At 47.6% G+C, this 25,299-nt stretch overlaps 1 protein-coding gene across 3 annotated transcripts; it reads left to right on the top strand.

Annotated features, from left to right (window-relative positions):
* The first annotated feature begins 645 nt into the window (after positions 1–645).
* On the top strand, positions 646–24,330 carry TRIM25 (tripartite motif containing 25). Of its 3 annotated transcripts, none has more exons than XM_039501467.1 (10): positions 646–1,706; positions 4,590–4,685; positions 9,406–9,639; positions 10,258–10,414; positions 12,582–12,614; positions 13,295–13,378; positions 14,591–14,656; positions 15,427–15,453; positions 17,288–17,362; positions 19,098–24,330. In XM_039501467.1, exons 1-10 carry the CDS (start codon positions 1,092–1,094, stop codon positions 19,625–19,627), a joined length of 1,917 nt encoding a protein of 638 aa, XP_039357401.1. In that variant the 5' UTR covers positions 646–1,091; the 3' UTR covers positions 19,628–24,330. The 3 variants fall into 3 exon arrangements, with proteins under 3 accessions (XP_039357401.1, XP_039357402.1, XP_039357400.1); XM_039501466.1 differs by having other exon boundaries at positions 647–1,706; positions 12,579–12,614; XM_039501468.1 differs by lacking the exon at positions 12,582–12,614.
* Positions 24,331–25,299: the final 969 nt, after the last annotated feature.

The following is a 25,299-nucleotide window of genomic DNA, read 5'->3' as shown; positions in this document are numbered from 1 at the left end:
GGTGGACCTTTGATCCTTTATGGGGTCTCAGCGGCTTCATTTGATTGCAGTATTGTGGACTCAAATATTAGTGGCCAAGTAAGATTATTTTGGCAGTACTAGTAATATTATACTGGTCTAATCAGAAATCTGAGCCCTACTGTGGGTCTGGTTACTGTGAGTGTAGAGTGACTTTTAGGTCACGTATGGCAATAGCATGGGATATAAAAATACACCTTTGCGTTTCTCTTCTGTATTTTGAATCAACATAAATTTGTTTTATTTAGTAACGGAGTTACTGGACTGTCTTTAAAGACATATGGAGTAGCAACAGGAAATACTGATTTTTTTAAAAATTGCATACATGCATTAACCATTTTGATCTGAAGGTAAAAGGACTATTTAAAAATAAATGTAAGATATAGATAGCCAGTACTGCACAATAAAACGTGTGAAAAAAATCATGTTGCAATTTTTTTAATATTTCAAATTCCTGTTGCTTGTGTAGCTCTTTCCCTCATGCAATTTGCTTTCTTTTTAAATGAGCTGCCTGCCAAGCTCTCCGCTCCCCCTGAACGGTGCACGAGTGGCTCTGCATGTTGCGTGAGGGGGCGGGGACCAGGCAAACACAGTGCAACTTTATATGGGCTTTTCCTGCTTTGCAAGTCTTTCCCTCCGGAGCAGTTTCCTTGGAGCGTCCCCCCGGCCAACCTGAAAGGGGCGCGGGTGCAGCGGAGAGGAAGGGCGATACATTGCAGAAAAGCTCTTCCCTGCGGCTCTTGTGCTGGAGCTCAGCGTCAGCGGCTCCCTGCCCCCGAGAGGCGTGGTTGGGGGTGAATAAGCAGCGAAGCCGCAGCCAGCCCTGATTGCTTGGGAAAATTGCAGCCTGGGGTGGGGGAGGGCTTTGCCGGGGAGCCCGGCCCTGCACTGAACTTCCCTCCTCCACGTGATTTCCAGGAACCGCCACCCAGCGGCTCTCTCCGAGTTTCACTTTCCCCTCCCAGGCCCGCCTCTCCCGCTGCCAGCGGGGCGGGTGTCGCGTTACTGAGCATGCCCGCTGCACCCTAAGTACCGCCGCCCTGCAGGGAGCACTGTCCTGCGCTCCCCCGGCCATGGCGCAGCTCCTGCGGGCGCCCTCCGTGCCCTCCCTGGCCGGGCTGGAAGAGGAGCTCACCTGCTCCATCTGCCTGTGCCTCTTCGACAGCCCGGTCACCACGCCCTGCGGCCACAACTTCTGCGGGCCCTGCCTGGACGTCACCTGGAGCGGCCTCCTGCAGGGCTTCAGCTGCCCGCAGTGCCGGGCCAGCTTCCCGCGCCGGCCCGAGCTGCAGAAGAACACGGTGCTGTGCCGGGTGGTGGAGCAGTTCCAGAGCACCCAGCCCGCCGGCCCGGCCGAGGAGAAGCGAGGCGGGGACGGGGACGGGGACGGGAGCCGCCCCGAGGTGGCCTGCGACAGCTGCCTGGAGGCGGCGGCGGCCAGGACCTGCCTCACCTGCATGGCCTCCTTCTGCCCGGAGCACCTGCGGCCCCACCAGGAGAGCCCGGCCTTCCGCGACCACCAGCTGTGCCCGCCGCTGCGCGACCTGCAGCGGAGGAAGTGCCCGGAGCACAACAAGCTGCTGGAGTTCTACTGCCGGGAGCACGCCGGCTGCATCTGCTGCGTCTGCCTGGTCAGCCACAAGGCCTGCGCCACCGGCCCGGTGCCCGAGGCCAAGGCGGAGAAGGAGGTGAGGCGGGGCGGGCGGGGTGCAGGGATCAGCCCGGCCCCAGCCCTTATCGGAGCCCTAGGCTGGGTTTGCTCCCGCCCAGCGCACACCTGCAGCCCTGGCCTCCAACCTTCTCACCACCCAGATCGCCTCTGGAAGTTAAGGGCAACCCAGGATCTACCCCGTCCCCGAGGCCCTGCTCCCTCCATCCCCACCGTCTCCTTTGCTAACTGGGCTGGGCCAGAAGGTGGGGGGGTTCTCAGGGTTGAGCCTGGGGTACAGGATTGGGGTGCTGGCTCTGGGCGGGGGTGCAGGAGGGGGTGCCGGGTGCTGGCTCTGGGCGGGGGTGCCGGGTGCTGGCTCTGGGCGGGGGTGCAGGAGGGGGTGCCGGGTGCTGGCCCCGGGAGGGGGCTGGGGATTGGGGTGTGGTCTCCCACCAGGCAGCACTTACCTTGGGCGGCTCCCGGTTGGCGGTGCAGCATGGCTAAGATAGGCTCCTTGCCTGCCCTGCAGGGCTCCATGCTGCACCTGGAAGGGGCCAATATGCCCCTGTGGCCCCTGGGTGGAGGGCACGAGGATTTGCACGCTGCCCCTCTCTGCAAGCACCGCCCCTGCAGCTCCCATTGGCCCCAGCTCCCTGGAAGCTGCGGGGGGTGGTGTTTGCAGGCAGGGGCACACTTGGAGGGAGACCCCCGCTCTCCATGGCCGTGGGGCTGTGCTGGTGGCTTCTGGGAGGGGTGTGGGGCCGGGGCAGGCAGGGAGCCTCCCTTAGCGGCAGCCACACTACACTGCTAGAGATCGCGATCGACTGGGAGATCCTCTAGGATCCACCAGTCAGTGACCACTGATCTACAGTGTGTCTCAACCTGTTTGAAAGCAGGGACCGGTTTGCTGCCTTCCTAAACTGTGTTAGGGAGATCTCGGGGACTGACGGTCAGGTTGTTGAGAAACATTGGCTTAGAACAGCAGTTCTCAGCCAGGGGTCTGGGACCCCCCTGGGGGGGCCATGAGCAGGGTTGGGGGGGGCCGCCAAGCAGGGCAGGTGTTAGACTCGCTGAGGCCCAGGGCGGAAAGTCGAAGCCCTGCTGTGTGGGGCAGAAACCTCGGGCCCCACCACTGGGAGCTGAAGTTGAAGCCTGAGCAGCTTAGCTTCGTGGGGCCCCCTGTGGTGTGGGGCCCTAGGCACTTGCCCTGCTTGCTACCCCCTAACGCTGCTCTGGCTTTTATATGCAGAAAACAGTTGAGACCCCCTGTCTTAGAAGATGCCCCATGCACCCTTCCCAAGATCATGGACAGCTGCCCCTGCTATTGCTGAGGTGGCCTTAGGAGCAGCAGTTTGGGGAGGTAGTTAGGGAATTGCAGGCCTCAAAAGTGCCATCAGGACCATAGCCCGGATTACTTGATAACAAAAAGACAGACTCTAAAGTTCAGTTCCACTGCCTGTGAAATCTTTTTCTCTTCCTCTTTTAAGAGAACATCTTCTGACCTTCCAGGATACAATCCAGATTTTGGAGCCATTTGGGCACAGAGGGTAGGATGGGGGAGGGGTGTCTACGGACTCCGTTCTGACCACAGATACACACATGCAGCTTTAGAACCCGTTGGCAACAGTCCAGTGAATTATGAAGAAATTGTGCCAAGGGTGAGCTCTTAATTCTTCAGATCTACAGCCACAAGAGCTATTCAGGTCTAGATCAAGGGCCGGCGCACCTTCCGCTCCCTGTGACTTAAAAGCGAGTGGGTGCTCTGAGTGTCACAGAAATGGGTCCTAAATATTCTTCAAGTGGTGGAATCTGTATGCAGTAGACCAGGAAAGTAGCCTTTGCAAGGGGGTTTTAAGAGGGATGAAAGTGTGGGGAGTGGAGGAATCACATGCCTTATTAAGGACCCAGGCTTACAAGCTTTTGTGCTTAAGACTTCCATTGATTTCCATGTGAGAGCTGCAAGCTCTGCAGTTTAGGTTCTGGCCACAAACATGTTTATGCACAAATACCTCTGTGACTCCCAGGCATAGCTAGTGTGATGCTGTGGCCCAGTGGGGCACTGGAGTGGAAGTCAGCACAACCTGGGTGCTATTCTTGGCTCCGCCACTGGCCTGCTGAGTGACCTTGGGCACGTCGCTTCACCTTTGTTGCTCAGATTTACTCTCTGTAAAATGAGGAGAACGACACTTGCCTCCTTTTGCTTCAGCCCTTTAAGAACTTCAGCTGAAAAGTCTTCTGCACAGGCTGGGTGGTGGTGGCTGAAGAAGCACGCTCTGGTTGGAAAATCTGATGTGAAACCAAATGTGCTTCCCCAGGTGGCTCGGTTTGAAGCGTTAGTGAGACGTATTGAATTCGTATAACAAACCTTCTCATCCTGCCTAAACTTTATTGTTCTGTGTGTGTACAAAGTAGAACATAAGCATGGTCGGGCAGGGCTTCTTAGCAACACACTGGAGAGAAACTGAGCCAAGATAATAGAACAGTAGTAGGCCAAATGTGAAGGTCTATTTTTTAGATCTGGGGTACCTATTCAGGATGGGGTTGGATTAAAATTATATTAAGGTTCAGTCTTAAACCCACAAGAGCCAGGAAGGCTGCTGTGATAAGTGTGCTCTGACAGAAGTGCTTTGATAGGAGTACTGCCTTGGTAGACACATGTTATTGATACAGGACTGCGTGTGCGTCACAACTTGGAAAACATGGGATGGTGAGCAAGCATCACTGATGCAATGCCAAGTGTGTATAGAGATTCTCTTTGTACAGTTAAGGAACATTGAATTAAAAAAAAAAATCCTGTGTTAGTTTTAATCAGCCTTTATCACCAACCTTTTAATTTGCTTTTCACTATTTATATGGTGCATATTGGGAAGAGGTGCAGTATCCATGCTTTTAATTTGGGATCTGATCTGTTTTGTTGCAGTCACAGCTGAAGAACAGACTGACAGAGCTGTATAATCAGAGCGAAAAAGCTTCTCTGGCACTGGATGAAGTGAGGGTGCTGCAAAGACAAGCCAGTGTAAGTGGATAGCCCTTGTTTAAAAATGGCTCTTGTTCTGCTATGGGGGTTATGCTAGCCACTGGGATCCTGGCTTCTTGTATGTGGCTCCTGATAACATGCTGTAATATTCAGATAAGAATGACTTTAAGCAAACACCCTGGGACGTACCAGGGTACTGATATGCCAAAATCGATCCACGCGTTGTGTTTGGATCAGAACAAGCCCGAGGCCCCTTTATTGATTACAAGCATTGCAGGGGGTGACAGCTAGCGGAGCTGCCCCCCCCCCCCCCGCCCCCGAGTCCAGGAACACACAAGCTTTTTAAAGCTTAAAACCACAGGCAAATTACACCTACTTCCATATTAATTACCTTATTTGGAATACGTTGCAAAATTAATATAGGTCAAAAGCAAAAAGAAATGTCACCCTTTTTATTTGGCTTTTCCTGTTGTTGTTCAGTCTGGTTCGTTTGCAGTTTGACTTTTCTAACAGTGCTATTGCAGTTATATATTTCCTAAGCTTGGGCTATTACAAAATGTTCTGTTTGGGGATTTTTTCCACTCTGACTCCTTCTGCCCCTTGTACACAGAAACAAGCAGGATCTTAGTTCAAGGCCTGTAAGCAAGCTTGACCAAACTCAGGGCCTTGACTAAAGTTTAAGGCCTGCTAAATTTTCCCTCACAGTACAATCCAGACTAATGAGCAGCTGTGTCACCTCTGCCCTGCAACCTTGGGTGCCTTATGATATCTTGCTGAAGGAGCTCCCACCTGGGATACTCACAAACAGCCTTCCAGCATGCAAGCCACACCCTGAATGTCTGTGTGCAACTGCAGCCTGCCAGCCTCGCTTGGGTTACATTCTGTCTGGCTCTCACCAGCCTTATACTGCAGGGCGACCTCAGAGATGTATGTTCTTTGCTGCCCAGCCCTCTCCTTGACAGTACAACTTGTATAAAGTCTCTTATGTCTGTAATAGAAATAATATGCACACAGTTGACATCCCAAATGGAGTTTCCTGCACCCTTCAGTTTAAACACACACTTGTTTTATCTAATCAAGTATTAACTATAAAGAAAGATTTCAAGTGAGTACAAGTCATGAGGCATAAAAGTCAGAAATGGTTACGAGAAAAATAAAATGCAACTGGTGCCTAATTTAACAAACTCTGTTAAATTCAAAGTGAAGTTTTCTCACGACATGCTTTCAGCAGTCCATCGGCTGCTTACATCATTGTTCACATGCATTGAATGGATGCGGGGGAGGGTTTGGGGTGTGTGTTCCTCCTTTTTTATAGTCTTAGTCAGGAGACAGTCTATGTGGAAGAATATTCCCTACTGGGTTTTTCCCCACCTGTTTGAACATCCTTTCTCTCCCCTTCCTGCATCATGACTCTGGTTACTGCTTAAATGCAAATTAAGCAGAGCACACGTTACTTTTTTTAGGACAGACCCTGTTTGCCAAATTTTGCTTGGTAGGGCTGTGGTTTGGTACATGTATTAATGACAGCATACAGGGAAGTCTTATAACTTCGCATACAGTGTTGCCCCACACATTTTATCAGGAAAATGTTGACCAGCAAATTTATGATTTTTTTTCAAGTGATTCCTTACAAAACGTGCCTTGTACAAAAAGAATTGCAATGGTGTGGACCTGGGATACATTCTGTCACATACAGGATGACCAGACAGCAAGTGTGAAAAATCGGGACGGGGTGGGGGGGTAATAGGTGCCTATATAAGAAAAAGCCCCAAATATCAACCGTCCCTATTAAATAGGGACATCTGGTCACCCTAGTCATATACCTATATGAGTAGTATTTTGACAGGAAGTGTACAGAGGCATTGTAATCATCTGAATAAGAATGGCCTATGTTTATATATTAATCCCCGTTGATACTAGTGGTGGAGTTAGAACCCACAGAAAATCATGAGCCTGTACAGCCTGAGCTAAAGGAATAAGAACTGGTCCAAGCCCACCGAAGTCAGTGAGATCCTGCTCCCTAAAGAGGGAGGATAGTTCAGTGGTTAGGGTCCTAGCCTGGGATATGGAAGACCTGGGTTCAGTTCCATGCTCCACCTCCAGACTCTTTTCTGTGATGTTTGGCATGTCATTCTGGGCTTGTCTGCATGGGGACACTCAGGAAAACTAATCCACATTAACTAAAGGTGTGAATTAAAAGTGGATTAGTTAAACTGCATTAAACCCGTGCATGGACGTTCTTCAGAACTGAGTGTGCCCTTAATTTGGTTTACCTTAGATTGCTACAGACATTAGCTAAGGGACTGGACACGTTGTCCTTCTTTGTCCCCTTGCAGTGGCTAGTCTGCAATAAAGAACCACATTCACCCCCAATGAATCCCTCTTGGGGAAAGTGAGGGTAACCAGCTGGCACTCCTTGGGGTGAGAGCACGCTTTGTGCAATCTCACTGGAGAGCCCACTCGAGACTGTTTAAACCCCTCCACCCTTCTCTCCCCTCTGTCAGTAAGCAGGCGTGTGCATGGCACTGCCCTCTGAATGTGGCACTTCCGTGAGCTGTGCTGACTGCCTGATAGTGTCCCCTCTGCTGTACAAAGGAGCGGGGGACTGATTGAGGGTGTGCAGGCCCATGGAATCTCATGGGAGCGGCATAACTGAAAATGGTGACCTGGAGGCTCCTGCTGTTGACTTGGATGTCGTGGGGACCTGAATTTCTGTGGGCTTCTGATGCTAGGGATGAGCTTCACCCAGCTGGAGTCAGGGGAGAGGAAGTGTAACCTGTTTTAACTCAGTATGGACATTTGTTGCCCTCTAATAGCTGGACCACATAGAGATCTGAGTCTGCTGCTGTCTCCAAGCTAATTCATCTGGTCTCTTAGCTCAGGCAGGAGATGCTCACACTGTTAGATCCAGAGGTCCCAAATTCAATCCATGCTGATGACCAATGGGCTATTACATGTGACTACCCTGCTGGGTCAGAGACATCACATTCAGCTCATCCCTTCCGAATAATAACTTTGCACCCCCATCAGGCCAGTCTGTCTTGGGGGATCTGGAAGAGCTTTGCAGACGTTAGTTAACGATGCCTCACAAAACCCCTGTGAAACAGGAGTTGTTGTAATTCAGGAGTCGGCAACCTTTCAGAAGTGCTGTGCCGAGTCTTCAATTATTCACTCTAATTTAAGGTTTTGCGTGCCAGTAATACATTTTTAGTAGTTCTCTTTCTGTAAGTCTATATTTAACTAAACTATTGTTGTATGTAAAGTAAACAAGGTTTTAAAAATATTTAAGAAGCTTAATTTAAAATTTAAATTCAAATGCAGATCTTATTAGTTCAGTGCAGTGGTTCTTATCCTGGGGTGCCTGCACCCCCTGAATGTGTGAGATGCCCTTTCTGGGGGTGCAAGACATGCAAGGTTTTTTTTTTTAGAAGGTAAATCTTCAAAAACACAAATTAAGCACAGGCACGTAAGTACAACTACTTTATTTCATCACACCTATGTATTTATTAACATTATGCTTTTTTTTTAAACGACTACTGTAATATACATACAAAGTTTTCAAGCTAATTGTAGTGTAATTTTTTATAAGCGGTGCAAGAACATATTTTGAGAATTCCAGACCATCAGTGGGCTGAGTGGGGCTGGGTGTAGTGTATTAAATTGCTCCCCATAGGAATGTGCTACTTATGGTGTACTACTTATGGCTGCCTGATGCTCTGAACGGCATGGTAAACGGGCGGGGAACAGGGGTGATTGGATAGGCGTGGGATTTCCGGGGGGCCTGTCAGGGGTTGGGGGTGTGGATATGGGTTGGGGCAGTCAGGGGACAGGGAGTGGGGGAGGGTCCCAGGGCGGCGGATAGGGGTGGGGGATCCTGGGAGGGGGTGGTCAGGAGACAAGGAGCAGCGGGGGGGATCCTGGGAGGGGTGGTCAGGGGACAAGGAGCAGGGAAGGTTGGATGGGTGGGGGTTCTGAGGGGAGCAATCGGGGTGGGGAGGGTCCCAGGAGGGGGTGGTCAGGGGACAAGGAGCAGGAGGGGTTGGATGGGTCAGGAGTTATGAGGGGGGCAGTCAGGGGATGGGAAGTGGCGGATGGGGGCGGGCTGTTTGGGGAGGCACAGCCTTCCCTACGTGGGTGTAGTGTATTACATTTTTCCCCATAGGAATGTGCTACTTACATACTACTTACAGCTGCCAGTCCTCCACCGTCAGACAGAACCACAGACCGGCAGTGGGCTAAGCAGCTCAGCCCGCCGCTGGTCTGGGGCTCCGTCCGCCGGCTCCTGCCAGCCCCGCTCAGCCACTGCCGGCCGGGGGTTCCGTTCAGCCAGGCTGGCAGCAGGCAAGCAGGGGCAGTGGCCGGGACCCCGGCTGGCAGCAGCGTGCCAGTAAAAATTGGCTCGCATGCCGCAGGTTGCTGACCCCTGTTATAATCCTTATCAAAATCCTTATCAAAAGAGGTGTTTTGACTTCCCCTTGAAGTCTTGATTTGCAGTTCTCCATTCTAACCACAAGATGGCACAACCTGCCTTGTTTCATGCCTAACACTGAGTGACTGATTTTTGGGGGCGAGGATGGGGATGGGCTCTGTTTCTGCTCCCGTTGAAGTGAATAGGAAATTTGCCATTGATGTGGGGGGGAGGATAAGGCCCTTTAGGGGGCTGCTGTGGGGAAATGGAATGCGGGCAGAGATATTTCACTAAAGGCCTTACCCCACCAGTAGCCGCTTTGAAACCAATGTCAATGTGTTGGTGATTTAGGAGACAGCTGCCCGAAAGATGGATTTGCTCAGAAGTGAGTTCTTGGAAATTAAAGCTTTAATAGAAGAAGAAGAAAACCAGGCAATGAAGAAGGTTGAAGAAGAGGAAAAGCGAGTCTGTGATAAGTTTGATTATGTCCATACCGTCCTGGGAAAGAAGAAAAATGAAATTCAGGTCATCAGGGACCAGATTGAAATGGCACTGACTGAAGATGATGATATTGCATTTTTAAAGGTGAGTTCTGATGTCCGACTTTGTTGAGCTCAGAGACTTCAGGAGGAGCCCTGCTCTAAGACTTCTTATCAATCTGTTAACAGTACATAAAAAGAGATTTTTTTTGTAAAGATTATATTAATAATTGCTATGTGATTTGGCTTTATAAAAGGCATGGAAATGAGTCATTTGAGTTAACTGTCCTGTGAGTACTCCAGGCAGTGATATGATTTGTCCATTGAATCACTGGTTAGAATTGTTGTCTGCATAATTGTTTTCTCCCTTGATATAGACACATTATCCTCCAGTTTGTTTCTTTTCTCACAGCCTTTAGCCACAGTTAACCAGAGAAGTAGTCATGGTGTAACTTAAGTTCACTGCTGTGATCCAGCTACAAAAGCTCTTCGTCACTTTTCAGATATCATGTGAAAAAATAATCCATGTAGGCTACTTTTTATTGAATTTTGCCACAAATGATCAGTGTTTGAATATAACCTCCCTTCCCCCCAATAAATCAACACACACAAGAAATAATGGAGAAGCAAAATAATTTTAAGCCAGTTATGAGATTCCAGACGCAAATTTTTCTATGCAGTGACTTATCCCTGGCTTCATGAGCTCTCCCATATCTTATTACAGAAAGCAGCGAAATTGCGACACGCTTCAACCAAAGATGTTTTCATCCCCAGAATTGATCTGGACCAAAACTTGATACACACCATTTATCAAGGTGCCTTTTCCCTTAAAGAAGTAGTGAAACGAACGGTGAATCAACCTCAGGAGAAGAAAATGGAAGGTACGATATCATTTCAGAGAGAATTACCACTGCGGGCCTTTGTTTTATTGTTTTGGGATCAGATAGTATAACTTCTTTAAATTTAAAATATTCAGAGGCAGACTTTTCTGGCTTGTTACAATTTTGTATATGGATGTTTTAGTTGGTCAATTGAGCTGTTTTGTAAAGGATTGAAATCCTCCATCTCAAAATAAAAATGCTACAAGTTAAATATTCAGGATGTTTAGGAAAGAGAACTGAGGTAGGTGTGTTTTTTATTTTAAAGCTTGTCAACCGACTAAACAGTGGTATGTTTTATTTACATTTGGATAAACTTATAAGTGCCTTGATATTTTCCCACTGGTTTTTCCTTTGACAGAACTCTCATAGAAAGCTATATTATCATCAAGAAGTAGAATGTGATAAATAAAGAAATTAGTCTTGTATCTCAGCCTGTGAGGAGAAATTCACCAAGAGAATTAAAAATGTGGAAAGAAATGGCATTACAGGCGGGTGTGTCTGTGTTCCTAGCATGTTGGGCTTTCCCTCATCTGTTCTGCTATTGCTGCCTTAGCATAGAACGTTGTTTTCCTTCCGTACTCCTCTGCGTGTGTAGAGTCATGTTGTAGAGAGCGGAAAGTTGGTTGTTTGATACAGGATCTTAGAGTGGAGAAGTAGGGCTGGGTGGAAATCATGGAACCAAGAGTAAAATGGTGAATGTGAAATACAGGTTTGTCGCATCTTAGGCAGGGGTTCCGTTCTGCGGTTATTGCGTAAAGTGAAAACCACGTATAGTCAAAACCCCAAGCCCTTTAAATCCCACCCGCAGGGCCGGGGGGGTAAGGGCATTTAAAGGGATGGTGGAGCCCTTTAAATGCCCCCCCGCCCGGCCGCTGGAGCTGCGGGCGGGATTTAAAGGGCTCAACCGGGCTTCCTGCCGCAGCGGGGAGCCCGGTGGAGCCCTTTAAATGCCGTCCCGGCCCAGCTGCCAAAGCTGCAGGCGGGATTTAAAGGGCTCCGCCAGGCTTCCCACCGTGGTGGTGAGCCCGGAGGAGCCCTTTAAATCCCGCCAGCAGCTTTGGCAGCCGGGCTGGGGCTGGCATTTAAAGGACCCGAAGCTCCACGGTGGCTGGAGCCTCGGGCCCTTTAGTTCGCCCCAGGGGCTACCAGCCACCTCTGCAGCTGGGAGCCCCCTGGGTGATTTAAAGACCTGGGACTCCCAGCCACAGCTGGTGCCCCAGGACCTTTAAATCTTGAGGCCACGCCCCCTCCCGGACTCCAGGCCTTTCAGCGTAAAGTTGAAATCGCGCATGTTAAATGCGCGTAAGTTGCGAGAGACCTGTAAATGTTAGTGAATTTTATAGCACTGATCAAAGAGTGGGTTATCCCCATTAAGCTTTCTAATTTATTGGCTCCATGTCTGCAAGTCAGACCTGCTGAATGGGACAGATATCCCTCTTATCAAAAGTGTCAGGCTGTACTTTTTGTCTGTACTTTTTGTCTGTAATTAAGTATGTTCTTGAAGTGTGACCGGGTGTCAGGTTTTATATCCTCTTTGTAGAGGTGCAGAGTTGTTCTGCTGACTCACCTTGATAGCCAGTCTAGGCATGGCTCTTTAGCTTCGAGTTCAGGCATATAAAAGGCTGACAGTCACTCAGAAGGAGAGAAAAAATAAAAATCTACAGGGAAGAAGTATTTGTGGGATCAGACTTTTGTTTGTAAGTACAGTCTAGCTGCATGGGTCAGCTATATGCCAAAGGATAAAGACGACAAATCTCAGAATGGGGGTATTTTTGAACTATAACCCACTGTGGGAAACTGGTGGACTTCTCTATAACAAAAAATCCATCTAGTTGAAATGGTCTGAACCTCTAAAATAAAATGCTTAAACTGGGTTTAAGTGCCTGTTTTAGGGGTTTGTGCCATTTCAAGTAAATGTTTTTTAAAATCCATGTAGTTTAAACTGATGTACTTCTCCAGTGTAGACAAGGCCTGTGCACTGTGTTGGAAGTGAAGGGGGATCTGGCTTGTTTACAAAGCATTTGAAGAGGCCACGCTATCTTCATCATGTCTAGAGCCAAGTCTTTTGTTGCTGCATAAAAGCTAGTGGGCTTGTAAGGGCTGCTAATAAAGATCAAGATGTATCTGAAACAGTTGCACCTACTGATACAAATATCCATAACAGCAGGTGGACAGTCCAGACCAAGTGTGGAGGAGAAGGGTAAGTTCCCCACGCCCTGTCCTCCTTTCTCCCCTGCTTCTATCTTTTTCACTCCTTCCCTGACTGTTTTAAAATGTTTTTAATAAAAAACAGATACAAAGTATTGGTACTGATCACTGTACCTGACTCTCTGGCAAGACCAAGCTTTTTTTTGTTGTACCTTGTGTCAGATGTAGGAAGACGACAACATTGTAATGGGCTTATCTTTATAAACGTGTGCCTTGTTGTTCATCAGTATTACAGTGGACTGGGGGCTGCATTGTGTTAGGCGCTGTGCATGGAATGAGAGAGTCCTTGCTGCGAAGAGCTTATATTGTAATAGAGACAGGCGTAAAGCTAGGAAGTCTACGGGTGCCTTTCCCATTGCCAGATTCTGAGACCTTACGGTTATGTCTGGCAGCATAGAACTCTAAGACCGAGAGAAACTACTAGTGCCCTATTTTACAGATGCAGAAAGATGAAGTGTTTTGTGGAGTCGGGGACTTAACTTAGCCCCGTTAAACTGAGCAAAAGTGTTTGTAGGAGTGGGACTTTAATTGAATTCCCAGCTCTGCCACAGACGTGGGCAGAGAACTCCTGACTCCCAGACAGATACTTTAACCCCAGGACTATCCTTCCTCTCATTGTACCTTGTTACAGCAATACAGCTCTAAAATACGGCATGTGTGATTTCATTGCAGCAACTCCACAGTGGAAACCTAAGGCTTTTCAAATAAACCCTTCAAATAAACTCTCAGCATCTGGAAGAAAAGCTCTTGGATTACGTAAGTTAACAGTGTGGCCATCAAAACCCAAATGCTGCTCATTCAGTGTTTCCTCTAGCAGTCAATGCAGCAGTATCCGCGAGAGCAAATAGGTGACTACTAAGGGGCACTGTCAACTTGAAAGTCACATCTGTTTGAAACAAGAGCAAGTTTCTCCAAGACGACTAGAGCTCAGGGAAATTATTCCCCCAGCCCTGAGTTTGGTTAGATTGACACCCAGTGATGTCAGCTGTACAGTGCATGTGGCTGGTGGTTGCGTATCTTGTCTCTTGCATGATGACATCGAGCCCAGAACTGGGAAGTTCACACCCCTGCTCTTTCTTAGGCTGCGCCAGAGGGCGTGTGCCTGTAACGGCCGCTGCAAAAGGCGGACATGTGCCGTGAAAGGCGGGCCCAAGCAGGGTTGGCTTGTTGCTCCTTCACCCACCCAAAAGGCTCCGCTTCCCCCCTAAATTTCTTCAAGGGAGCCGGCAGAAAATTGGAAATGTTTTACAGATCAAAATGAATAACTCGAGGAGCCCTTAACCAAAGGGGGTGCTTCCGAAAAGTCAAGTGAGTTAGTTTTACAGCGTTCAAGTTGACGGTATTCCTCTAACTTAGCTTTGGTATGGGAATGGCAGGTAACATCTGCAGGGGTGTGCCCTTGGAGAGAACATTCTTGGTATGTAATTTGCATACCCCAAGAATTTAGTGTGTGGGGTGTTACTGATAGGGACTTGAAATAATTACAGCTCTGCCTATTGCTGGAGGCACCTACTTATACATGTGAAACGCATGAAGATTGTGGATTGATGGCAAGATCATGCCCTGGGCCTCCGTGCTGCTTTTGTGTGTCCAGATGGTGCAGGGCCCTGGCCCTGCGAGCTGCAGAGTTCTTTCTGCAAGGGGCAAACCCAATGGGATCTGAGAACACCTGGCACCTCGCAAGGTCGAGTGCCTCGGGAGGGCTAACCAGGCAAATTGCACATGGTGTGGTGGCCCACTGGTCTGTGGCTCAGGCACCGCTGTGTGTGTCAGTGCAGGTGGAAAGGCTAAGCAAGACTCTTCTTGGCCTTTCAGTTCTCTGCCTGCTAGTCCAGCTATTCCGCAGTAACAGTGCAAGGGACCGAAGTCTCCATTAAGCTGGCCATAAATGTCTGTTCCTTGACTGGTGTTGCATATGATGCGTCCTGCTTTATAAGCTGCTCATGTTCTGTCTTCTCCCTTCACAAGACGCTCCAAAAATAGGTAAAGCCCCTCAGAAGCCTCAACCGGAGTTGAGTGAGGATGCAGACACCAGTGAGTGATGGATTGTTCATTGTTCTTATTGATCTTGGTCATGTTTATGCTCCTGGGGCCCAATCCTGCCAGGTGCTGAAGCCAAGGAGGGGTGGGAAGGCAGATGAGATTCTTGGTACCTTGCAATGGGGCCCATAGATAAAGTGCCCTAGGCAAGCGCTTTTGGACTGATGTTTCTTACCTTGACTTTTTCAGTCTGATTTGGCAAGGTCTCCTCCATTCCATTGGCTTAAAAAACCAACAACCGTGTGAAGAAAGGACCTATGTATAATACAGAGCTATTAATCTGTAGCTAGAGCTCTTGAAGAGGGCAAAACAAACGTAGAGCAACTAGCTATCTTGGATGTAGACCCAAGCAATGTTGCACGAGTCTTACGGTAGCTGTGCAGTAGTGGTTTAAAAACCACTGGCTCGACCCCGCAAGCGCTTGACACGTAGATCTTCCCTTGGTTTCAATGGGAGTTCTGTGCCTAGAGCATGTGCAGAATCAGGCCCTGTATTGTCAGAGCTGAACTGACTGGGAGCGTATGCTTCAGCCTGTTGGAGAAGTGAGCAGCCAAGTTCGCTCTGTGGGTGTGGATGTGTAATATTGAATTTCCAGCCTGGACTGCAATGTGCCAGCCCTTCAGCTGCTGCTCACTGCAGTAATTCCATTGGCTTCAGCAGAGCTGTGCCAGCTGCAGCGTTGTCCTTCTGTGTCAATGGATGTCGTTTTTAAATGTTAATACATCCGGCCTTACACTGAGTAACAGAGACCTTTACTTTTTCAGAGGATAAAAGAAAACCCGCCAAATCTGGTAAGTTCAGAACTTCAAGAAACTTTTACTCCAAAAAAACCCCCAAACGTACTACTTAAAATGCAAAGTGGAGGATGGCTGACTTTAGTGTGCTGGAGGCAAGTGGAAATGAGCACTAAGCTTGAGAAGGCTTCTCGTGTCTCTTCAGCAGAGAGGTGTCTGGCTGTGTCAATTTAGCTCGCAAAATTGTGCGTGAGAATGGTCCTCTATGGGCAGTCAGTGGGGACTGGACCCCAGGCCTCCTTCACTGAAAGCCTAGTCTCTAGTGCTTGAGCCCAAGGGCCCAGTCCTCTAGCTGGCATCTGTAGAAGAGTCATTAACCGCTTCTGTGGACGGGCCACTAGGGAGGATCCAAGACTCCCACGGAGGTAATGTATCTTCCACGTGCAGCTCACATAATTGTTAAGCTTGGGTCAATAGAGGCTCTGGAATGGAAATGCAGGGGTGAGACAGGGCAACCTTGGGCTGCATTTGGCAAAGCTGAGAGGAAATTACACCTGAGGGAATTCTGTGCCAAAAAATTCTGCGCATATTTTAAAATTCTGCATGTTTTAATTGTCAAAATAACACAATATAATCAACCCCCCACAATTCAGCCCTCCCTCGGGTCAGTCCTCCAGCCCCCATCATCACCACCCTATCAGTTCAGCCCCCCAAACCCCATCGACCCCCTGCTCTCAGCTCACCCTCCCAGCCCTCGCCCCATCTGCTCAGAACCTACCATCAATACAGTCCCTCACCCCATCAGTCCCCAGCCTCACCTCTGCTCCTTAGAGTTCTCCACCCTCCCCAGGCCTCAGGAGCCCCCTGGGCTGACAGTGGGAGCATTTTGGTAGAAATCACAAATTCTGCGTGGAAAAAAATAAAATTCTGCAGGGAACATTAGTTCTGCACTAATTCTGCAGTGCGCAGCGGTGCAGAATTCCAGCAGGAGTAGGAAATGCACACGGTGCCTGAGCCAGCTGCATCAAAGTCCCTGGCAAAACTTCCCCCCCAGACTTGTGCCTGTATTTCCTGGTCCTGCAAGGGGAAAAGTGTCCTCCATCCTGAGTTCTCTAATGGGTGTCGAGGGCACTGAGGGCTTTGCGGGAGGTGCTGTGCACCTGCAGGATTGGGCCCATCATGACTAGCTCATGTTGCAAGTCCCCCTCTCACGCGTGACTCGCTGAACGCTGAGAGGAAGAATAGCTAAAAGTGTAAGATGGGGAACTGGGTGACTTAGGGGACTTGGCAATGAGGTGTGGAGCCGCTTACCCTGTCTCAGTTTCAAATCAGGCCAAGGTCAGTTGTGGCCTGTGTGAAATAAGTTAGTGAGCAGTCCACACCCAGAACCCTTATCCCAGCTGCCCCCATGGGCTGCCTCTACAGAGACGCCAGAGAATGTAAACTCAGCCTGCAGTTTGCCTTTTCCCCCTAGAGCTGCTCCCTGCGGAACCGGGTAATGACTGTTGGTGGGACAGGGCAGGGGGTGCCTGGCTGGCAAGAACTCACTCTAGTAACATGCTCTTCAATACAAGCACTGGGATTTCTCCAGGCTGGCCCATGTGCAGAGGGGTTCTGCTTTTCTGTGGCCTGTTCTGTTAATCTGAGATTCATAGATTTAGCTTTAGGACATTATTGGGGACATGTAAGGAAACCGCATGAACTCTGCGTGTTCCCCAATGACAAATTAAGTGACATGCCATTAGAATCATAGACTATCAGGGTTGGAAGGGAGCTCAGGAGGTCATCTAGTCCAACCCCCTGCTCCAAGCAGGACCAATTCCCAACTAAATCATCCCAGCCAGGGCTTTGTCAAGCCTGACCATTGTTTCTTTTTCTTCCATAAATTCAGCACCAAACACTGCGAATCCATGTGCAACGTCTCTTGAAAGCTTTTTAACGAAATCGAGAGAGGAGCTCCTGGAGTGTAAGTAACCTGACGTGTTACGTTTTAAAAACGACTGACTCTTCTTATGATCACATTAGACTTCAGTGGTATTATGTGACTCACTTCTTTCTGGATCTTTGCATCGCTATGGCTTTATTAATGTACTGAAATTGCCGGTTAACTGATATATATGAGGGGAGTTACTAGAAAAAGGGTAAGGCCGTTAACTACTAAAATACTGGACCTGTTGCCAGAGTAGTCAAATTCACTGCTAGCATACGCGTGACACTAATTTTGAGGTTCACTCATGGCCCTGCTGGCTTGGGATCACTGTTCCAAATGAGTTTGCTGGGATATGGTATAAAAATCCAACTCCACAGGTGGGGTTCATTGAAAGTTAATGGCATTCAGGCTCCGAAGGCATTTTTAAAAAGAAGGGGAGACTTCAGACTGGAAGATAGTAATTGCGATGGTGGGATCGGACCCATGGTCTGTCTGGTTCAGTATCTTGTCTGCAGCAATGGCCAGCACCAGATGCTTCAGAAGAAAGACCACGGTGGGCAGATATGGGATCATTTTCCCCCACCCCAGGAAGGTCTCGTGCTGACCCCTAAGAGTTGTGGATTGGTGTGAGGCGCTCTCCCTTCCAGTACTCTCTGCTAGCACTAACCGTTAGAACGCTGGTTCTCTGCCTACAGCTACGCCGTGTCGGCGGGATTCTGGAATGCTTGTTATGTTGCATGTCATTGTCTGGTTTGCCCTCTGGCACTGCACTTGGGGTGTGTGGCCCGGGGTTCTCATGCCAGTTGAAGCCTGGCATGTTGCAGAGCTCTGTCTTGGGAGGGGTGGTCACCTCCAGGCATGGGTATAGGTTGATGGTGGCATATGCCTTTCAGTGCCACCTTGATAACCCCTGTGCTGCCAGAGTACCAGGGCTGTGCTGTCAGTTCCTTTGGGATACAGCGGGAAGGGATCCTTCCACTCTCCTCCGCCACCCCAAAATCACCCATGCCACAGAGCCGCAGTCGAGCCACTCCACAACCACGGCCATTGTCTCAGGGCTACAGGAGCCTCCCCAGGTCCTGGCCTGGGCGCCCAGCCTGCTGGAGGAAAGACTGTTGGCGCTGCAGAGTGGTGGATCAGCAGGCGCTGCCTTCATCCCATTCCCATGTACTGACCCTGAGTGCAGGCATCTTGCTCAACACCCACACTCCCCCCCGCTTCTATGCACCAGTTCTGCTGGATCAGAGCCAAAGAGTAATGGATGCAGGGTTAATTCCCTGGAGGCCGCACTTCTTATGGTGATCGGTCAGGGTATGTGTGTAATGATCTTGAGGATATATGGTTTGGTGGGATGGGCTGTGTTTTTAATCTGTCCTTATTAGATAACACATCACTAGCTCTTTCCCTTTATATGTGGCGGTGATCGGATTGTGTGTGATTCTGGGTCTGGATCTGGGTTAGGGGATCATGTGGCCAGAGAGCATTGAGGTGTGTGTTCGTGTTCGTGTTCGAATCTCAAACTGCTACCTTTCCTGGCCGCACTGCGGTGGCCATTCCTGTCTCCCCACCCGGAGGGGAAAATGTGCTGTGTGGCACTAGCTGCCATGCGGAACAGGGGAAGCTACTGGTGTTTTGGAGAGTAAGCAGTAGGGCCAGGAACTGTTCCATCCCTTCGCTCCCCCGCTCTTTGTACGTATACACGCACGCACACCTGTCCATGCACGCACACCTTGCTTAGGTATTTATAATTTATTGATGTATTTCTCCATAGATGCTGCTAAAATCACGCTGGATTTCAACACCGCTCATAACAAAGTGCTGTTATCAGACAGAAACACCAGGATGTCGGTCTCTGAAATACCCCAGAAGTACAGCCCCCACCCTCAGCGCTTCACCTACTGTTCCCAAGTGCTGGGCTTCCAGTGCTTCAAGAGGGGCATCCACTACTGGGAAGTGGAACTGCAACGGAACAACTTCTGCGGCATCGGCATCTGCTACGGGAGCATGGACAGGCAGGGGGCGGACAGCCGCCTGGGGAGGAACAGCAGCTCCTGGTGCATTGAGTGGTTTAATTCCAAGATTTCAGCCTGGCATAATGATCTCGAAAAATGTCTGCCTAACACCAAGGCCACCAAGATTGGTGTGCTGCTCAATTATGAGGGAGGATTCGTTATTTTCCTGGGTGTTGGCGAGAAACATAACTTGATCTACAAATTTAAAGCGCAGTTCACTGAAGCGCTGTATCCTGCTTTCTGGGTGTTTTCCAGTGGCACTATGCTTTCGCTCTGCCAGCTGAAATAATAGGCTGTCACACCTGACTCTGTTTGCTCAGGGTATTTCCATCTGCTCGATCCCTCTCTCTCTTTTTCCGGGATTCACTATCGTAGTTCTAGCTTGTTCATTTAATTGAAAGCACATACGTTCTTGCTTTAGCTTGCTGGATGGCTTTTTCTAGTGGCTGTCTGCTTATCCAAAACCACTAGACTGCAGTCCTGCAAGTACTGGAAAGTTACAGGTTAGAAAAGCAAGATCTACAGACTGGATTTAATGCTCTAGTTTGACACATTAAGAAAGGTGGCTTTTACTGCACATGAATGTAAAGGAGAGCGAGAACTTTTCTCCATCTCTAAAAAGATTTTACCTGTGAATATTTCCAGTTTTATAACTTAAAAAAATAAGGTCACAGAGGGCAGAACACAAATTCTATTTTTAAATCTACTAAACTATAATAAATTTAAGGCACCTGTTTTTTATAGCAATATTAAAGAAGAAATCCCAAATACGTCAGGAGGCAACAGCTCCACTCTTCCTCTTTCTACAGAGGGAGACAAAGATTTTTGCTACACAATGCATCAAATGAATCTTGGGTCAAGTTGCACCAATATTTTTCTGTTTGGGCAGGAGGTTTAACTGGCTGTCACATGCAGTGTAGGGGCTGGTGCGTCCCATTCTTCCCATCTGAATTCCTAAATCCATAGGTGGAGCACTGATGACCATGAAAACTCTCTGAGGTTTTCCCTGTAATCACTAGATAGCAAAAATAGTTCAAGCAAAAGTCTTTAAAAGAACCCGGTTTCTTCTTTTACAAGAGAAATGATGACCATACGACAAAATCTAATGATTTTCATGGCTTAAAAAAGGGTCAGAATCCACTTACCACCGACGTCAGTGGGAGTTTGATTCTGTCCCGAATGTAGGAATTTTTTTTTCTGAAAAAGCCCAGAATTGTCTCTCTCTCTTGCTCGATCCCATCACTAGTTCTAGAGGTTGATTTTTTTTATTTTTTTTTTTTTGCTGTCTGATTTCCTGTTGCTCAGGCAGTAGTCTATAGGCAAGAGACCAGCCTTGCACAGGTATCGGAGGCCTTTAGAAATGGTTAAACCTATGGAAGATGCTTCCTACACATGCTTTGTCTAACACCATTGCTGATGGGTGTGGGTTGAGTTAAATAAATACAAGTCTTTAGCACTGGATGGTAAAAGCCAACATGGGGTAGCATGTTGGAATAGAAGACCAGAAACTTCTAAAGGAGACGGGCAAGTGACAGTGATGTACCCAAGAACCATGTATCAAAGCCAAGTGTCTTCAGAAAGAAGCCCTGCAGAAATTCCTCTGTAGTAGCTAGGGTTAAGAAGTTACTGATTTATCATTGGCATATCTGAATTGTCTTGAAGAAAGCTTTGATGGGATGGAACAACACACATTCTGAACATTTGCAGGGTATTAAAGATCAGAAAGGTGAGCAGTGCCCCCAAACTGCTCCTGCCATAGAGATCAAGGTGCTTTTCAAGCCCACCAGTTAAAAAAAAAAACAGCCCTGTTTGAAGTGAACAGAATTTAAAAAAAATACATCTAGTTTCTTTGCTATGCCTCTTGGAATGAAGCATCCAGTCTCACATAATGTATCAGGGTGCTTTAGTTTTTTACACTATGAAGCTCTGCAATACCTCCTTACATTTTGAGGAGTTGTGGGAAGAAGTGGAGAAAAACAGTACGTCTTGGGCTTGTCTAATAGCATTAATGTTCTGGTCACTCACAGCAGGCTCGGAGAAGTTTCTCTTCTGAAGTATGGCATTCTCTGAGTACCAAGTCTTCATGTGCCATTTGGCCGTGATACTGAGCTCAGTACTGTGGCTTCCGAAAGTCCTTCGTGCAAAATTGAAGCATCGTTCTGAGCGACGTGTCCTCTTTGGCATTGAATCTGCATGTGGACTGGTGAATCTTCTAAACTTGCAACATGTTGGAAAGGATGATAGAAGGAGAATACATTTCTGGCAATGCATTTTTTTTTAATTCTCCTAATGCATTGTTTTTACTTTACGTGCTGTGACATGGGTTTACTTTGGAACACGTATAGTAATTGCTTTGACTCCTTGCAGGCTTTGTATGCGGTCTAGGAGACCTTTGCTGTAGTTCACAACTATAAAACCCTCTGAAACTGGAGAAACAACCAGGGGACGCAGCTAAAGGTTGGAGATCTGAATGTCTTGTGCCGATAAGTAGGAGTCATTGAGAGGCTTTCCTTGCTAGATCTCGGTGCTCAGACCAGTCCATAAAGAACTGTGAAGATGCTAAAACTGACCAAATATATTGACATGTCAAGTTCTTCATAATGGAACTTTGTATGCCCTGTGAAATACAATGCAAAGCCACTGCAGACACTGTAGGATTAGAAAGGGAAAAATATTTACGAGAGTTTTGGTGGCAGAATTTTACAGGGGCTGAAGTTTCTGGAGTGCTCTAGCAAAGCAAGGTATTGCAGCATTCCAGCCTGGATGTTTAACAGCATGTCAACTGTCTAGTTGTTCAGAGACACCAGATGTCAAAAATATAGTAATATTCCTTTGGTCAAAAAGGGATTTAGTTAAGGAACTAGTATGACCTCAGTGCTGGATCACAGTGGGGTTATTTGGAATAGCCGTGGTATTGAAATATAGAATGGGCCAGTTCATCTTTCCAAAACCAGTTCAGCAGGAAAGCAATCTAGAATGCAGGACAAGAGCACTTAAAATAGCTTAGAGATCAGGAGCTGATGCTGAGCTGATCAGAGACAGGAACTCACTGACTGTGTAGAACTCCTCCAAGGAAGGAGCATAGACAACATGAGTGTGAACAGCGAGGAGGAAACCAGTGCAGTGCTGGACAGAGTTGGAAACCAGGTAATTGACAGGACAAAGACAGAGCTTTATGGTGGTATCCAGTGTGACTGCCAAGAAGAAAAAGATGCTTTGATGGGACAAAAGACCCTTAACGTCGTATGGCCCATCAAGAACACACAAAGGGGGGGAAACCATTGGAAAGTGGGTCTCTCTGCTTTCCATGTGCTGGGTTCCCCCACCTCCCCACTAAGGTGATCTCAGTCTTGTTGAAATATTCAGGAGCTCTGGGGTCTTATTCCCCGTAATGAATCCTGCTTATTGCTCAGGAGAGCTTTGGATTTTTCCTCCGTAAGAAATGGGCAGTTGACACTTCCTTAAAGAGTCCTACCTTGTATTCATTGTAGGTGCTCATTGGTCTCTTTCCCTCCTAAAGAGTTCTACTTTCTGTTGAGGAATTCTAGGATTTTTATGGGATCTGGGATCTTTTCCTTGTGTGAAGTCCTGCACAGATTTCAGGTGCTGTGGACTTTTATTCACACAAGTGTTTCTAGGTTTTACACGTGGTCTGGGAGGTACATGCTCTCCAATAAAGAGTCTTAACTAGTATTCAGGTATTTTGGATTCCCTTTCACATAAGGAATCCTACCAAGTTTTCTGATGTGCTGGGATGTTATTCCCCACTGAAGAGTTTAAAATACTCCCTGTGGACAGTCCCTCTAAGGATCCCTGCTTTTGGATGCATGGGTATTCTCTAGGCCTGTCTGCCCATCCTGCAGTGCACCAAAGCATTAGAGAACCATTCTGGAGTCATCTTCTTAGAAAAGGTCGTTCTGTGCGGTAGCAACTTGCATATCCCTGTGCTGCCCAGAGCTGTCAGCAGTGGGAGAGTCCAGTTCTTGTTGTCCGTGCTCTGACAGAGATCCAAAAAATGAAAACCACAGTTTGGGGATCATTGTTATGGAATATGTGTCCTGGATTAGCGGAGGTGGACAAACAGACAGTTGTATTGGTAACTTCTGTTTTCAGGCTAGCTGCAAGACATGTGGTTGAGATGTCTATATTGTTCTTCTCAAATCAAATGAGAAACACTTAATTGGCTGCATTTGCAAGAAACTGTTTTGTTCACTTTTAAATTAGTGGTTAGTGCTTAGCTTGATATGCTTGGACTACATTAGATGGAATATCTGTAAAACAGTTGACGTTAGATGTAATATAATAAAAATTTGATCAATTGTTTTCAATGCAATCTCAAGATGATGCAGCTAAAACCTCATAGGTAGGGTTTTTTTCTCTTCCAATAATGGTATAAAAATAGTATCTTTGTCATCAGTTTAAATACTGATGATAGATATAGACATCCAGTGGATTACTTCTGTCCATAAGAAAAGTCCTTTTAAACTTAATTTTCTAGGAATTCAGCCTGGAAGAAAGGTGACCCAAAAAGCCAGAAGCATTTTGGGGAGGGAATGTGCAAAAATATAATGAATGGATGGACACACATACTCAAAATGCTTGAATCTCTAGAGCATTTTTTCTGCAATTTCTCTGCATGTGAAATTTAACAAAAAATCTTGTTGCTAAGAAAAATATGTCCAATTATAACAAGTTTTATTGAATGCATCTTTCATTAAAATTGTCTACAGTAACTAGGATAGTCCTGTGAGCCAGTTGATACTTATTGTGCTCTCGCTTTTAACACTTATCTGTAGTGATGCATCAATAACACCTACAGTCTGTCTCATCAAGGAAGCCTGTAGCCCTGTATTTGGGAGTTCTGTCCTGTTGTTGGGACTAATGATGTACAAGTTGCATAGTGTGATGAATCTAATATCTGTCATGATCTTTTATTGATTCTGCAGCTGAGTGAAAGTTTTGTGAATTCAATAAAGTTTGATTGTTATGAAATGATTTGTTTAGTGATTTAAACTGCAGAGGCCTTGCTCCCTATAAATGTGGACTATATAGTCCACAAATAAACAGTACTTGGGGTGTCTTATAACTGATTAAGTGATTGAAGTGTTGTGGGGAAGGGCGAGACAAACAATTTTTATATAGAACCTTTCTAAACAGTACCCAAGCACTTCATCAACTCCACGGAGATCATTCCTCATCTACCACTGAAATGCACCCACCTCTGGGCTAGGACACTAACTGCTAAACAGCAGCACAACAGTATGCTTGAGGTGTAGACCATTATTGCACCCAGCAGAAGCTGCAGACAGAATTCAGTATAAGCAAAAAACTGGAGGAAAAGGGAAAGACGACTGCGACTTGCCTCTGGTATAAAAACGCACCATGGATTCTCTTTGCATAGGTAGTGCCTAAAAGATGGCTGCCCCAGCTACCTGTAACTAACAATATTTATTTAATACTTCTGTCATAGAAAGCCCAGAGACTCGGATTGGGCTGGAGGACCACCTTTGCTACGTAAGCACTTGCCACGCAAAAGTTGATATGAGACTGAGGACCACCCAGACAAACTAAGTGAATGTGACTCTTGGTGAGCACTGAGAGTGCCACCTCTGTGATGGGTATTCTTAAGTGACCTGGATCTCTGTCCCTGACTTACTTTTTCCTTTCCAGTGTCTCCTTGGGGTGACCTTGGGGGAGGAAAAGATGAGGGGAGAGAAAAATCTATTTCTCCCTCAATGCCACCTCGCCTAAAAAGAAGACAATGGAGAAGTACCTTCTCCAGGGTCATGGTCTGGGAGCCCGCCTTGGGAGTGGGGGGAGGCTATTGGCTCCAGCGTTAAGAATAGTTCCTGGCTAGGGGGGAAAACGTGCCGCCTGTTCACTGTCCTCCTCTAATGTCTCTTCATCCTCACTCTGTGCAACTCCCCCCTTGCAGGTGTCCATGGACAGTGGTGGGGTAGT

The sequence above is a fragment of the Mauremys reevesii genome, linkage group 15 (genome assembly GCF_016161935.1).
Source record: "Mauremys reevesii isolate NIE-2019 linkage group 15, ASM1616193v1, whole genome shotgun sequence".
In the NCBI taxonomy this organism is placed as follows: domain Eukaryota; kingdom Metazoa; phylum Chordata; order Testudines; family Geoemydidae; genus Mauremys; species Mauremys reevesii.
This window is presented reverse-complemented; position numbering and strand designations above follow the sequence as displayed.